Consider the following 17,065-nt stretch of genomic DNA (forward strand, 5'->3'; position numbering starts at 1 on the left):
TAAAAAATAGCATCCCACAAGGTAATTTGGGCCTATCAGCGCATCCAACAAGGACCGCAATGCATCCAAATGGCCTATAAATCATCCACTGCAACCCAATGCATACCACGAATGAGCGCACACTGCTCAAACTGCAACCAGAGTGATCTGCTTAAGGTATGCTCAAGAAATCATAGTCCTACGGTAATGAGTGCTACTGAAAATAGAACCTGAGATGCCTCAAAACATGGGCGCCATTGCATAATCGGAATCAGCAAGAAAATCTGCAAATATCTCTCTTCTGCCAGAACTCCAAAATCCCAACCGATGAGTGAGAAATGGGAGTCAACACTTATCCACTGCCATGTGGCATAAATCTAAGGTTTCAAAACCTTAGAATGAAAAATGCATAACAGAGAGACGAAATCGAATACACAGAGATCTATAACTCTGAAAATCCTCCACCGAATTGCGCAAGAACTGACAGGTAGGGGTTTTTGGGCGTCCGAAACGCAATGGGACAGACGGTTTTGGAAACCGTGGTCTCAATCACTGGGTCCAACACACGGACTGAAAAACGTTTTTGGAAACAGAGCTATCTGTAAACTCTACCGGAGTGCGAATGATGAGCAACATAGAAGTTTTAGGACCTCCTGAGTCCACCGGAACTGACAGATCTGCAAATGGTTGCTCCAAACTTGAGTTCCAACACCCGGGCAAAAAAATGCAAGAACTGACACAATGAGTCAGAAATCCACTGAAATGATCCCAGATTCAAGAATGAAGGTGTTTCCAAGCTCCTGAAGTAATGTGGACACCAAAAGCAAGCAATAGTTGCCTCTACAAGTCAATACAGAGTCTCTGTCATCGAACGAAACAGGGAAAAGCTCAAAAAACGACTTTTTCTTTGAAAGCTCTTAATAGGCTCTCAAAAACACTTTGTAAAGCCAAAGTGACTTTTCCAAAGGTTCCTCCAAGGTCTCTGCACACTCGGATGCAAGTAAAGTCGCTCACAAAGCTTCCCACAGAGCTTCTCCTTCCTCCCACAGAGCTTGTGAGCTTCAAAGCATTCACGCACACTCAGCTAGATCACCCGGGCTCTGATACCAGTTGAGAGTGCTCTCAACGGAAACAAGAACGGAAGAAGGAGAGAGAGAGAGACGGAGAGCCACACAAGTTTTGGTGGGTGCAGAACCACCCTAATCTTCTTTTTCATTCATTTATATATGTGTTTGAGTATTGTACATAATCGGGGTTAAGGCACAGTGACCTTTAACCCCCACATGAATGTAGTATGCATTCTCCCTCATTGTAGGGTGGCGATAATTCTTGACAGGCCACCGTCCATGTGCGGCATTGGCGCAATCCCATACCGATGCAATGTCATCATTGGAGACCATTGCGTTGATGCAATCATACTTCCAAAATATCATGCCCATCAAATTTTCTTTGGATGGTCAAACATGCCACAAACTCTGTTTTTCACCAAGTGTTATGCACAACCACCAAAAAATAGCATCTGAGGTGTATTATTCAGATTCTCTCATACCCGATGGGCACGATGCTTTGCACATGTGTTAATATAATCTAATTAGAGGTGCATGAAAAATATCGTGTCCATCGGATATGCTTTGGAGGATCAAATGCACCACAAACCCCATTTTTCATCAAGTGTTATGCACAATTACCAAAGAATTGTATCTGAGCTGTGTATTCAAATGCACTCATACCCGATGGGCATGATTACTTTGCACATATGTCAATCCAACCTATGTTGAGGTGCATGCAAAGTATCATCCCCATCAGATATGCTTTGGATGGTCAAAGCCAGAACAAACCCACTTTTCCATCAAGTATTATGCACAACCCGGTTTTTCATCAAGTATTATGCAAAAACGCCAAAAAATAGTATTTGAGGTGTGTTATTTAAGTGCACACATATCTGATGGGCACAATACCTTGCACTCATGTAAATTTTACCTTTTTTTAGTCCTGTGCAAAATATCGTGCCCATCGGATAGGCTTTGGATAGTCACACTTGGTAAAAGGGGGGGTGTTGTCGCTGTTTTACCCAAGTGCAGGTTCCGAGGGTGTTGGTCACCTACAATTAACCAAGACCTTGATTGTGCATTCTTGCAATTAACCAAGACCTTGATTGAAATGTCTCCCTTCATGGAGTTGTCACTAAGAGCATTTGTAGCATCTATGAGAAAGTTGGCAATTTTCCTAAATAGCCAACCAATGGCAAAGCAATCAGACTCTAGTGCCCATGCGCCCTTGGGATTAACCCGTGTAGTTGTACTGGCATATAATTCCGGTGCTAACCATCGAAATGCCCTAGGACTCCATAAGCTAGGTCTTGTGAATATCGACTTTCGGTCTAGTGGAGGCTTCTTCCCCAATCAATAATCCCAACTCGGACAGACATGTCATCCCTCGTGAAGTCCAGCATGTAGTTGGTTGCTTGCAGATCGGTGTGTACATATCTTTGTTCGTGAATTGCTTTCAAACCACTGGCAATACCAACAGCAATGGACAATCCATGATGATAACAACCTTACTCGCAACCTGGTGAGTGGAGAGTTCCAGTCAAAGCAAGGTTCTTCTTTGGGATGTGTGGTCTTAATCCATCTCACATATGTCTTGCAATGCTATGGGAGACACATCAACATATCATGCACACTTCCACCATTGAAAAACAGAGTGACGACCCAGAGCTCTTGGGTGTGTGAGTACCCCAATACTCGACAGATAGCTCTATGGACAACTGTCATCGCTAGCTCATTCTTTAGTGCCAGATGAGCATGCGCATCATCTCTATTACTCTTCTTGCCAGCATACCACGATGTTGGCCTAAGACCTGGGACACCCACAACCTATATCCTAGATACCTTTCCTTCTCCTCCCTTGCCCACCAATTCGTGCAAGGTCAATGCTTGCAATGGAAAGTGTACTGTGTGGGAGCACATGTAGACAAATGCAGTACATAGTGATCTAGTGCATGCGACAATTGTTTTGTAAGCACTCAAACTTCAAAATAAAGAACATCCAAAATACACATGCAAATTTGCAATGCTGGTGTAAACTAAACCACTCAAAAACAACATGCAACATCATTATAAATAACTTTTGATCCTTAGAATAAACTACTAACTTTTCAAGGTAATGGTATATTACTCGTATATTATGTTAAGTAATTAGTGATCTCGCGACATAATCCACTACTATAGCAATCACTATGTGATCTACTATTATAGAGCGAATTTCGTAAAGTCACTATCGAGTGTCAATCTATCAGCTAGTGGAGGCAAGAATAGGAAATATATAACAACATCACATAACCAAGATGATCTAGATCAACTTTGCCAATCACACATCCAGTTGGGAAGAGTTTTATCAGGAGGAACCAACCAGCAAAAGTGGGCCATCATCCGGATAAAACCCGACTCTACTGACACCTATGTACATAGATAGATATGATATAAGAAGATCGAAGTGGGGGGAACTGACTAGCCGATGCGAGCCATCACTCGGCTTCGATCTTTACTATTACACAACCTAATCGAGGCGAGGCGAATCTGATCGCTTGACTGAGACATAAACATGCATCTCTCCCTCTCTCTCTTTTACGCTCCCTCTCTCTCTTTTACTCTCCCTCTCTCTCTCTTTTACTCTCCCTCTCTTTCTTTTACTCTCCCCCCCTCCCTCTCTCTCTCTCTCTCTCTCTCTCTCTCTCTCTCTCTCTCTCTCTCTCTCTCTTCCTCTCTCAAATAGCCTATTGACAGTCAGCCAAGCGAGGTGAATCTGACCGCGGCCAAGGCGGGTCATCACTTGGCCCGACTGACCGACACTAAAGGCTATAGAAACTCACCAAAAGGCTTATAAGAAGAGAGATTGTGGCAACAAAAAGCGACATGTTTTGGCAGGGCGGTAGTGATGGGAGCAGGGTCCTTTTATAGGATTTTGCCGCTACACCACATGGTACCGTCATGCACCGCGTGGTATGCCAACGTTCAAGATTGCGTACCCTTTTGAATCGAACGATCCAAGGTGTCACACATGCCGATCTACGACGTGGTATAGCACAACAAGACAAAGCACCCACAGACGCGCACATAAACACGTTTACTGAACTTAAAAAAAAACTTACAAGCGCATCTATTTGCGTGTCTGGAGACCCGCATCTAACAGTGCATCTATATAGCAGACAAACATGTGTATAGACGCACCTCTAGATGCGTAAATAGACGCTTTGCTAAAAAATTTAAAAAACAGACAAACACATCATTAAACATGTGTAGACACATTTATAAACGACCTTATAGACGCTTTTATAGATGCGCAAATAGATGCACCCCGAACAGACAGACACATATATAGACGCATTTATAGACGCATTGATAGACGCACTATATAATATTTTTTTTTAAATTTACAGAATGCTGTGTATGTTGTGTATGCTATATAGTTATAGGAATCCCATTTCCACATTGTGTAATTCAATTCTTACAGCCAACCGCATTTTAATTACAATTCCAAATAAAACATTACAACTCCAAAACACAATAAAATTGAAAGCTCAAAAAGTACTTGTATGTACATATAGCACGAAGCTAAGCCACGTCATGTGGCTTCAAGTACAAAAAATAAGAGGAGTGTATATACAAGAGGCACAAAGCCAAGCCAGTGGCTTTAAGTACAAAAAAGAGTAGCTAGCACTACTTCTACGACTAATCTATGTTGTCCACGTCCTCGCTCCCTTCCACGCTCCCTTCTGCGCTCCCTTCTCTGCCTCCTTCCTCGTCTTCTTCCTCATCTTCTTGTGCAGGGACTTGTAAACAAGGGACTGCAAGATATATCAATGTATGAAAAATCAAATCTTTACTTATAATATTGACATTATTTAATTACTTTCAAATACCTCGGGGGCCGCTCCAGTAGCCTAGATATACTGCTCCTCAATAATCAACCCGTCATGATAGAAGTGCTTCCATGTATCTCCTCTGCGATGGTGGCGGTGGTAGGCTGTCTCAACAGGAGTAGGGTATTTGCCCACGATCTCAAGCTGCAAGACAACACAATTTGCGGAGGGGTTAGTACAAAGAAACAACCTCCTAATAAACTACATAAGCAATATAATTTGAGATCGATACTTACAAATTGGGCCTCCCATGATTCAACACCCCCTGCTCCAAAATGCACGCTTTCATATTGCTCCATTTGGATCCTTCGTGCCTCCACGTGCTGCAGATTGGGGTCCTTCCTCGCTGACTTCATTGCTTTCTTCCACTCACTCTTGTGAGCGGTGTGGGGTGGGCCCCTTGGTGGTTGACCTCCCTCGAGCCTGGCAAGCTCCACTAGTGCTTGCCTCTTAAGCGAAGATCTTTTATTGCCAAGTATCGTAACAATCTTTGACTTGGCCCATTTATCTGTGAACTGACGATTGGGGGGGTTAGGATACCTAGAGCGAACAGCAGCGAAGGTCTCATCAACCAACCTCCTTGGATGGTCTTTGTAGTGGATAAAGCAATCTCTGTAATTGTTAGCAATTACAAAGCACATGAAGGCCATGATGTCCTTCCCCCATGCATCCATCAAGATGCCTCCTTCTGAGTGATGTCATAAAAGATCGTACCATCACCCGAAGGCACATCCAAATCATCTGAATCATCATCGTCCCCACCACCACCCCTCCCAAAGCACTGTGCCATGCATCCCCCACTGCTCTCCCTACTACTATACCTGCTATCGTGTCGTGTCGAGCTAGTACATTCGCCACTCGTAGTTGGAGACTGCATGAGACTACGTGGACCACTCGTAGCTGGAGAACCGAGTCTCGACTGCACAGGAGTACATCGATGGCTCTACGAGACAGAAGGACCTCCTGACGGCATTGGGGAAGGGGCATAAGATGACATGGGGGAAGGGGCATAAGACGGCATGGGGGAAGGGGCATAAGACGGCATGGGAGAAGGGCCTCAGCTGTGTAGCCGGCTGGGTTGTGCTGACTCCGCTGGGGTAATCTCAGCTGGTGTGGGGTGGTTTGGAGTCTATAGTGCCGACTCCTCGGGGGTGTTTAGAGTACCCGTCATATACCCGTATAACTCCCCAGGACTGGGAGGGTGTCCTAAAAGGTTATATAAGTCCCTAAAAATAGACTCCTGGAGATCAAGTAAGCCCGAAGAGCTTCCTGGCCACATGATGAACTAGAAAAATGAAAAAAAAGACAATTACTGATGAGCTAAGAAGAAAGGGGAAGGGAAGAAAAGATTACTGTCGGAGTGCATCTATAGACGCGTCTGACTAGCGCGTCTATTTTTGTGTATAACAGTGCATCTATAGATGCGGCTGTCTGTGTTTGCAAACAGGCTAGACGCGTGTCTAGACGCACCTGTAGACATGATTTTAGACGTGCTCTGAGAGGTGTCTATAGATGCGCTCCGACAGACGGACTATTCTAAAAAGTAGAAAAGGACATGCGCCCGACACAAAACGTAACACTGATACCCAAATCATTCGCTTCTTGGATACGACAAAGGACAAATCCAAAGAGAGCAACTTCCAAAAAAGATCAATTGTAAAGAGACTTACCTTGGATAGATGTATGGAAGCTTCTTCTCCTTTTTTAAAGTTGCTTCTCTTCCTTGTTCACCCTCTTCTCTTGTAAGCCTTAAGTAAGTGTGGGTGCCTTCCTCTTAAGTGTAAGCTTGGAAGTAAGTGCGGGTTCCTTCCTCTTAAGCGTCAAAACTGTGGATCTGTTAATAGAAAAGCAAGCAAGCCGCGCGAAGTATAAGTAATGTGAAGAAAAGCAAAGCGAGCGCTAAAAGTAGATTTAGAAACCGCATCTAAATACGTGTCTAATATCACGTCTAAATACCCATGTAATTGCGCATCTAGATACATAGAGCAGATGCAGTTTTAGACGCATCTATAGACGCGCACCACAAAACAGACAGAAGTGGTTGTAGACGCGCCACAAAGTTCAGAGATTAAATATTTGAAGAAAAGCAAAATTTTTTGGATTGTTTGTTTGTAGGATGTCTTCATCTTCAACAAGTAGCTCCAGTGAGGATGAATCCCTTTGTATCCACCATCGCGAAATGTGGTTGGAGCAAAAAATCAAATGTATGTGTGATCGACGTCAAGGAAACATGTATCGTGCATGCAGGATTACACTCAATCACATCTCAAAGTATGGAGAATGGGATGCGACCATAAACATGGTAAGTGTTAAAGAGTTAAGGTTGATTGAGATACCTATGGGTGTTCATATGTTTGAGTTATGATCCCGTTTTAATTTGATACAGGATGCAGTGGCACACCTGCATATGTTGCCCTATGCTCACCATGAGGAGGCAAAGCGTCGACGATATGAGGTGGGATCTTCAGGAGGGACCATTACAGATGCATGGAGTGATGGTGATAGTAGCCCTCCGCCATTACCTCATGAAGCCGTGGAGGAGGAGGTGTTTGATGATATGGTGCAGGATTTATATGTCCATCAAGGAAGGGATGATAGCATGGAGCAGGATGATCTTTTTACCACAACATCGACTCCACTATTTGAGGGGTGCACATTCTTTGTTCTACGTGCCTCCCTTGAGTTACTAAACTTGCAAACCATCTATGGATGGAGCAATGCAAGTTTGAATGCATTACTCAAGTAAGCTTTAAAGTCTATTTTGCAAACATGGTGAATTATGCTAGTGGGTCAATTACTCGAATGCTTTTCCTCATTTATGGTCTTCACGTGCAGGCTATTGTGTAAAATGCTTCCAAGGGAGAATAAATTACCGACCTCAAGAGATATGGCAAGGCAACATGTGACCTCTCTTGGAGGATTAGATTACAAGTGCATCCATTGATGCGTCAACGATTGCGTTTTGTTTCGTGGACTACATAAGGATGCAAGAGAGTGCCCTACTTGTGGAGAGGCAAGATATAGAGTAGATCTCAAAACTTTGGACGTGCCTCATAAGGTTCTATGACATTTTCCCATAATCCCTCGCATCCAACATATGTTCAAGTGCAAATCCATTGCAAAGCAAATGTCATGGCATTCCTCCCATCGATCAACCGATGGCAAGTGGAGAACTCCCGCAGACTCTCCTGCGTGGAAGCATATTGAAGACACATGGCCAAGCTTCAAGGAAGAACCTAGGAGCTTGAGACTTGGATTGGGTATGGACGGTGTGAACCCATTTGGTCTCAAAAGCATCTCTTACAGTGTATGGCTAGTGATATTAGTGAATTATAATCTTCCACCCTCTATGGCTATTAAGAAAGGACATGTTGTGCTGTCCCTTCTAATTCCAAGGAAACATAAAGTCAAAAATCCTGATGTTTATTTGGAGCCTTTGATTGACGAGCTAGAGATACTTTGGAGAGGTATCGAGGTGCATGATGTGAGCAGGCCTCCCTCGTCACGAGACTTCAACTACAAAGCAGTCTTGATGTGGACGATGCATGACTTTCCAGCCTATGGCGAGTGTTCAGGTAAGCATTGCACTTCTAATTATGAATAAGCAAAGGATGTGGCACCCTAAACCTACCTTTAACTCTTAATTGTGTCTATTGTTCAGGTCTCACTACATCGGGTTACCATGCATGTCCTGTTTGTGGTCGTTCACTAGTTGCCTTATGGGCAGATGCATTGAATAAGGTCATCTATGAGAATCACCATTAATTTCTCCCACCTAATCATCCTAGATATGTTGCCCCTTGGAATGAAGTCCTCCCACAATCACTCACCGTGGGAGATTGGATGAGAATTTGGGACGATTCCACGACTCCTCCACCACTTGGCATGAGCCGGTAAGGGTTTGTAACTATTGTGTGCTATATTGGCTGGAAATAAAGATTGCCCGCTAACACTTTATTTTGTTTAGATACTCCATCTTTTATCGTTTACCATATTGGTCGCACCTCAAGATCAATCACCTGCTTGATCCCATGCATATCTTCAAGAATGTGGCATCTACCATTTGGGAGCATTGGAATGGGACACGAGATTCCGTAGGCATAAGGGAGGATCTACGTACCACAGGGAGGATGCGTGAAGCTTGGCCACAATTAGAGAGACCAAATGGGCATGTTTTTTTACCTCGTGCACCGTGGAGGTTATCAAAGCTAGAGATGGCGGCAGTGAAGCGCGTTATTACTACAATTCATACTCCCACTGGATGCATGAGGTGTTTTAAGGGAGCCTTTACAAAGAGCAAGAAAAGAGGTGTAGAGCAATTATATGGCTTGAAATCTCATGATTGGCACAAGATGCTCCAAGTAAGTATTTTATGTGTCTAATATCTTTTTCCTTTCAAATTTGTGAGTGAATAATTATAAGCAACTAATCAACCACCTCCTCGTGGGTTCAGTTCATACTACCTACTAGCATTTCACGTAGTGCATCGAAGGACGTGAGAGATTGTATTTACAAGATGGGCGAGCTTGTGAGGTACTTTACATGATACAAAATGTGATGCGTATCAATGCTCCATGCAAGGTGTTCATATTGCTAATATGGTGTACTTTTTCATTTCTAGGTATGTGAGCTCAAAGGAAATAGATCCCACCATGCTTGAGAATGCTCAAGTTATGTCAATGGAGGTGGTTTGTTTAGTGGAGGAGACATTTCCACGTTCTATTCTCACAAGCCAACTACATCTTATAGTGCATTTGGTGGATGAGATTGCTATATGCGGTACTATACATGCACGATGGTTGTTCTTCCTCGAGAGCTTCATGAAGACCTTGAAGGGCTTCGTGAGACAAAATGCAAGACCCGAAGGTAGCATGGCTGAGGGTTGGTTGGTACAAGAGTCACTTGTATATATTTCTGAGTTTCTTGTTGATGTGGATAGCTCTCTCCCATGACTATGGAGAGATGATGAAGACCTAAGGATGACCTCTATTGTGCCTCAAGGGAAAGGATGCAACAAAGTAATAAACATGGAGTTGCATAATAGTATCAACCTCTATTGCGTGCTTAATAGTGATGTGATGAAAAGATGGGTGGCAAGATACGAGGATGCAAAGGCAAGAAGACAAGAATAAAGGGCCCTCTTTCATACACACCACGGATCTCGTGTGCCATACCCTTAGTATCTAAGAGCACTTCCAAAGGATATTCATGTGGATTCGCTACTTGATGAAATGGAGAAAGTAGAGAAAGACGAGGGGATGCATATCACAATGGAAGAATGGGAGTATGCTAGGGGATGCATGAGCAAGGTCGGTATATAGAATGTTATGCATAAGTTAGGAGCTTTCAATAATTTAGATTGCTTATTTAATTGATTTTTTCTTGGTGTAGTGCACTATGTTCAATGCTATATGGTGTGAGGGCAAGCATTTTCGAACACAACAGATTGATGATAAGAGAAACACACAAGATTGCAGTGTCATTGCTAGCTTTGAGGGAGCCAATGGAGCCATGGATAATTATTGTGGCATAATCCAAGATATTATTAAGCTTGACTTTCGACGCTTCTTTGTGTATGTTTTGGATGTAAAGTGGTTTAAGGACGTGGTGGAAAGAGGCCCTAATGCAACAATCAAACGCCATGCAAGTGGCTTTGTAACTATTGACTCCACGAAGTTTTGGCAAAGTAGGAAGGACACACTAGTGCTACCACAACAATGTGAACAGGTACTATGCACACATATAAAAATACTCGCTTTTAAATATTTGATGCAAGGAAAATAACGTGATTGTATTTGTGTTTGAATTAGGTTGTCTATCAACCAATGGTGGATAATAATAGATGGTGGCATGTCATACCTATTATGCCACGTTTCAAAGTGATGTATAGTACATTTACTAATATGGAGTGTATGGAGGATGATCATGGCCATGGACATGATGATGACCGTGATACGAGAGAGGAGGATGATCATGAGATAGGAGATACAGATATTGAGACCATTACCCATGAGGACGAGCCTACCATTGGTGATGCTGATTTCGATGAGCACATGAGTAGCACAAGTAGTAGTGGGTTGAATGTATTTGTAGATCTAAACACTTGTTTGGATTTTGAAGTAGATAGTTTAGCAAGAGTTGATCTCATTGAGGATGAGATTAAACCATAGCCCATCATTGATATTGGCAAAACTATTTTACATATTGTCTGATTCTCCTCACCTCACTTAATTCTGTATATATGGGCTTGCAAAAAAGCATTGATGTTTTTGTTAAAATTATGTGCTTTGGTAATCATGGGCAATGTTTGGAAAGCAGTGATGTACACCAAAATCTCACTTTCTATATTCTCTATTTTGCGTCTAAATACGTGTTTAATTCCCAGTGTAAATGTGCTAATAGATGCGCTAATACACGTGCAAATAGACACGCTGATAAATGCAATGTTAGACAGGCACGTATTTTCTCAGTGTAGATGCACAAATAGACGTGTCAATACACACGCAAATGGAGGAGCTGTTAGACGCCCTATTAGATGCACCCATAATTTCTCTATTCAAGCAACGCCTATAGACAGGCCCGCTATTTTGCATGTCTATCAAGCGCATCTATAGTTGCTTTGTGTTGTTGTGTAGGTAGATTATCAGTAGTGTCTCATGGCGCCCTTTAAAAAAACGCACGGTGTAGATGTAGGACCGTGCGGGATAAATGATACCACTTGGTAAGGATAGATACCGCACGGTAGTCAAGTCATGATACCATGCAGTAAGAGTATAAGTCACTTGCTATGCTCTTGGTCGACAACCGGTGTAAAGAACCACGTTTTTTTGCATTTAGGGCATTAGGCCACGATCTTTAATCGAAAAGTACGTATTTTTATTAAAGAAAACGTACTTTTTAAATCCCTGACAAGGACTCCAAAAATTGCCTCCTCTACTATTAAAATTTCTGAAGGTATAAATGGGAGAGAGATATTAGTGGAAGAGATTATATTAAGGAAGCTTCTCCAAATTTGGACCAGGAGGAGATGCTAATAGCTATACCCCAAAAGAACTTGATTCCATGCTTTCAAAAGATCCCACAATAGAAAAAGTTGAATTTTAAAATGAACATCAAGTTATTTGCCACTAGACACAATCACTTGATAAAGTAAAGAGTTTGTGTTTGACTTCATAAGGACTCCACAAAAGAGTTTTAAAGGATTTTTCCAAGTAGTTACCATCACTTGAGAAAGGTGATTATAATTGAGCAAAATATAGATCATGGAACTAAAGGAGGATCATGCTAATTCAATCCTACAACACTATTAGAGGCTTAGACTCATATAGATAGAAGTCTTGCAGATTCCCTCCTTCGGCCACAAAGCAAAACTCCGTGCAGGTGTCTCCTACGGTGTCACTCCTAAGGAGAAGTACAAATGGTGGGTTTGCATGAACTACAAGAAGCTCAATGCCACCACCAAGAGGAACCATTTCTTGCTTCCCCCAAGACCTTATTCTAGAGAGAATCAATGGGCACGAGATATATAGATTTTTTGATGGCTACTTCACTTTCTATCAAATTTGATTTGTAATGAAGATTTCATGAAGACGACATTTACCAATCCTTGGGACATTTTTTCCCTTTGGCCTCATTAATGCACTAGCTACATCCCAACAATTTAGGCAAACAGTTCGGTCCTTATCTTAGCAAATTCTTGGAAGTATTGTTGGATGGTTTTACATCTATTCGACAAGGAACGGACATATATCTAAGGCATTCCAAAAGGTTGATAAAGCACAAGGGAGTCTAAATCTAGAAAAATGTACAATTGGGGCTAATTCAGGCCACCTTATGGTTCACATTATTTCAAGTGAATGAATCCGACCACACCCTACTAATGTAAAAGCAATCCTTGTATAAACTCCCTCCTTCCACCACAAAGCTTGAAGTGTACTACTCCCTCCTTAATTTTGCTAAGTACTATAGGAGGTTTATAGATGTGATGACCTACCCCATGAAGGAGGGCAAGGAGGTTTCTTGGGGTGATGAGTGTAGACAAGGTCCAAGAGATCAAAACCATAATCCCTTCCTCCCCTATTTTGTCAAATTGGATTCGTCCAAATTATTTCATATCAATTCTCGGTTTGGGAATTCAAAGAGCTCCTTTGCAAAAGAAGGAGAAGACATGTTCATGTACCTAATCAAGTATGCTTCCAGTATATAGTGATGAGGTGACAAGCATGGAGTTTCCTTGGTCTCTCTCTCTCTCTCTTGAAAATTTTGGCTTTTTTTGTGGATACCCAAGATTGCTAAAAACTTATATCAACGTACGTCTAACTCAATTTGAAGTTTCAACCGGTGCAAAATATACTAAAGGTGTTTTTTGTAAGCATTGAAATCTGCACGTGTGTCACTCGTTTCGGTTGGCGGATGTGGTTGGTAAGGCTGGTGGAGGAAGGCGACCAGAAGATGTTAGGCAAAGTAACAGGGAATAGAATCTCATGCACGTCGAGTGTAAAGCAGGATTTTTTTTTCGGTTCCCGATAACGATAGGGCTTACTGAAACGCGATCAGCGTAGGGCAAATCAGCGGTTGAGAGGTTAGAAAGTTCATTGAAACACCCCATTGTTTTAATTGAAAACAGCTTCAGCATGAAATGGACGAAACAGCAACAGCGTATCTCGGAAAAGCAGGAATGGGATCAGGAAGCCCACCGTGCTCAAATTCGAAATATCGCGGAACGGACTGCAGATAGATCGGCAACCGGTGTTGAGAGCGAGGGTTGGAGTAGTTGAGCTCAGAACACAAGCAGGAGCCCACATAGGCATCGACTCCGAAAGTTTACGTACGTTCCGCGAGAGGTGCTGGAGGGGTGTTCATGAAGCGGGTGTGAGCATGCCAAGCAAGGCAAGCATGACGGACGGAAAAGATGCCGTTTCACCGGATACATTCTCGCGTCTCCGGCAGCATTGATGGAATTTGCCTGTATGATAAGAAGATCATCAATGGCAATTCGTCTTTGCTGGTTAGTTACGGGAAAAAAATCTGTATTGATGATTTCTCCGTTCGGTGACAAAAACCAGACTGCGTTTTCCATCATCCCGTCCATGCCTCACTTTATGAAAGCAACAAAGTGAGAGCTAATGTACTCACACTTTGCTCGTTCGGGACAGTTAATTGAAGTCTTGGATCATGATCCAACCACAGAACATCGTAAGGAGATTCTTGATGCAGCTATCGTTATAATACGTGAGGTGATGCAATTGGATCGCCCCTGAATTATCTCAAGGCACATTGCTTATGTGTCCAGATTCATGGACGGCGTCGATGATCAAGAAGCTATGTCTGGATCATGTCGTATTATTCCACAGTGCTATGCGCCCTGTGAAGCGAATACTCAGGGCTCGAAAAGAAAATCACCTCAGGGTTGGAAGACTATGCCTTACATCATTGGTGATAATCAAAACCCTCAAATCGTTAGGTTTTCAGTCAACATACTCATACAAGACCTACTTTAGTTCAGTGCATCGTTTGGCTGGCGGGTTGTATGTAACTACCATCGAGCGAACAAAATTTGTTTTGCAGGAAACGAGCTGTGTTCTATGGTAGCAAACATAGGTCTCTCCTACAGCCTGATCCTGTACCTGATTCAAGAGTATCATTTCGAGCAGGTGACAGCAGCAAACGTTCTGAATGCAGTAGCAGCAAGCAAATGCCTTGCTCCACTGCTTGGCGGCTATCTTGCAGACACTTATCTGGGTCGATTTCGAACCATCCTCATTGCATCCTGCCTGGACGTGATGGTGAGTGAATTCAGAACGTCGTCTGGCGATGCCTAGAAGTGATATAACCTGTTGATATCACCAATGAGAAATAATATATGTGTGGATCGTTCTCGAAAATTCTTCTCATCGTTCGTAGCTCTCATAGTAAGTAGAAGATCATATACAAAAACGTCGCCCTCGGGCCTTACCCTCTCATTTTTTGATTCAAGTACTCAGTTCGGAATGCGATTGTGTGGATGCAGGGAATGGTTCTACTTGTAATTTCTGCTGCCATACCCTCGCTTCGTCCTGCAGCCTGTCCGGTGGACACTCACATGTCATCCCTCTGCGAGCAGGCGTCCCGCGGCCAGCTTCTTTTTCTGTACACTGCCTTTACCTTGCTGGTTCTTGCTGCCGGTGGACTCCGTCCTTGCGCGTTTGTCTTCGGAGCTGATCAGTTCGGGAACGACACTCCCGAAGCAAAGAGAACGATCCAAAGCTTTTTCAACTTGTACTTTTTTGTCATCTACATCGCTGTGGTGATAGCCGCGACTGTGGTTGTGTACTTGCAGCAGGCTGTGAGTTGGAGCTGGGGCTACGGAGTGCCAGCGATCGCGATGGTGCTGTCGATACTAGTTTTCATTATAGGGGCCAATAAATATAACTATGTTCCTCCTCAAGGCAGCCCTCTCAAAAGTCTGGCGAAAGTGGTGGTCGCTGCATTCCACAAAAGGACTGTGGCACTGCAAACTGATGCTCGGGAGCTTCACGGATTTGGAAACGAGTTTGGGAGCACGCTTCCTCATACTACGCAATTTCGGTGAGCAGTTGGATTTGCGGTTGTTTCAGCAAATTCTCTTTTCAGCCAGTTCCACAACGCTCTACGTGGTTTGATGCATCGACCTCCCCCAGGTTTCTGGACAAGGCCGCCATCGCGCTGGACGGAGAGCTTTCGAAAGAAGGAGCTATCCTCCGACCGTGGAGGCTCTGCACCGTGCAACAAGTGGAGGAGCTGAAAGCGATCATCCGGATTCTACCCATCTGGTTCTCAGGGATGTTCCACGCGATAGCGGGGGCGCAGTCGGGGACGTTCGTGGTGCTACAAGCGAGGGCGATGGACAGGAGGCTGGGGGGGGTGGAGGTGCCGGCGGGGTCAGTGGGGGTGATGTCGGTGATATCACTGGCAATCTTTCTACCAGTATACGAGAAGGTGGTGGTGAGGGTGGCGAGGAGGGTCAGGCGGACAGGGGAGGGGGGGGGGGTGAAGGTGTTGGAGAGGGTAGGGGCGGGGTATGTGCTAGGGGTGGTGGCGATGGTGGTGTCGGGGGGGGTGGAGGGGAGGAGGAGGGAGGAGGCGGAGGAGGGGGGGGTGAGGGATGCGCCATGGGAGGGGGTAGGCATGTCCGTCTGGTGGCTGGCACCGCAGCTCTGTTTGATGGGGCTGGCGGAAGCCCTCAACGGAATCGGCCTAACAGAATTTTATTACAACGAAATGCCCCCTCAAATGAGAGGCACCGCCGGGGCTCTCGGCTGGTGCAGCGCTGGCGTCGGCATATTGGCCAGCTCGCTCGTCATCTCCGCCGTCAGCCGCGTTACGCGCCACCTGCCCGGCGGCGATTGGCTGGACGATAATATAAACCGAGGCCACCTGGATTATTTTTACTACGTCATCGCCGCCCTCCTTGCCCTTAACCTCCTCCTCTTCCTCCCCTGTAGCCGCTGCTACCGTTACGTCAATCGCCCCCCCTACCATCGGACGGCTGAGGTCCATCATGGCCTCCCCCTTGCTCACCCTCAACCACCCGATCTTCCCTTCCTCCCACCCGTCCGATCCTCCCTCTCTCCCCCCCTTTCTTAACCTACGTCGTCCGATCCACCCCGCTCTTGTTTATCCTCAGCCGCCCGATCTCTCATTGCCCGATCCACCCCGTCCGATCTCCCTCCACATTATTCACCCTCAGCCGTCCGATCTCACCACTCGCCCCATCACAACTTTCGCTTCTCCGCCGTCCGATCCGATGCCTTTTTTCCACATCCACCCTTCAAATTCAACTCCCAATGTAGTCCCCCTCTCTTCTCGAGCACTTCACCTCTTATGGTATTCTCTCCGATGTCTATCGCATGTACTATCCACAACTTTATGTGTATCACATAAAACTTTATGTGTATCACACGAGTATCCAACAAGTAGAAACCAACTATAAAGAACTTATGTGTAAAGCCATCACATAATCTCTCTCTCTCTCTCTCTCTCTCTCTCTCTCTCTTCAATGTGTATGTAGTCTCATCCTTTTGTTGCTCTTGGTGAGTAGACTTATGGGAGTGGACTCTTGTTATTGGGTCTATTGAGTTCAATTACCAAGACCAACATCTCATGACCCCGTGAGGGCCCTACCTTGTGGCCTAACGTTCAAAAAAA

The 17,065-nt window shown here is 44.3% G+C and overlaps 1 protein-coding gene across 1 annotated transcript; it reads left to right on the forward strand.

Annotated features, from left to right (window-relative positions):
- Positions 1–14,086: 14,086 nt before the first annotated feature.
- LOC147894415 (protein NRT1/ PTR FAMILY 2.9-like) lies at positions 14,087–16,863 on the forward strand. Its single transcript, XM_087385306.1, has 5 exons — positions 14,087–14,335; positions 14,468–14,685; positions 14,910–15,466; positions 15,559–15,880; positions 16,037–16,863. Exons 1-5 carry the CDS (start codon positions 14,197–14,199, stop codon positions 16,502–16,504), a joined length of 1,704 nt encoding a protein of 567 aa, XP_087241432.1. The 5' UTR covers positions 14,087–14,196; the 3' UTR covers positions 16,505–16,863.
- Positions 16,864–17,065: the final 202 nt, after the last annotated feature.

The sequence above is a fragment of the Dipteris shenzhenensis genome, chromosome 14 (genome assembly GCF_047967505.1).
Source record: "Dipteris shenzhenensis isolate YYH24624 ecotype China chromosome 14, Dip_SZ_1.0, whole genome shotgun sequence".
NCBI classification, from domain to species: domain Eukaryota; kingdom Viridiplantae; phylum Streptophyta; class Polypodiopsida; order Gleicheniales; family Dipteridaceae; genus Dipteris; species Dipteris shenzhenensis.

Coding starts and splice junctions, on each gene's coding strand:
- LOC147894415 (XM_087385306.1), top strand. CDS start 14,197: ATGGACGGCGTCGATGATCAAGAAGCTATGTCTGGATCATGTCGTATT. Junction 14,336..14,467: donor GACTATGCCTTACATCATTG/GTGATAATCAAA, acceptor TTTGTTTTGCAG/GAAACGAGCTGTGTTCTATG. Junction 15,467..15,558: donor CCTCATACTACGCAATTTCG/GTGAGCAGTTGG, acceptor GACCTCCCCCAG/GTTTCTGGACAAGGCCGCCA.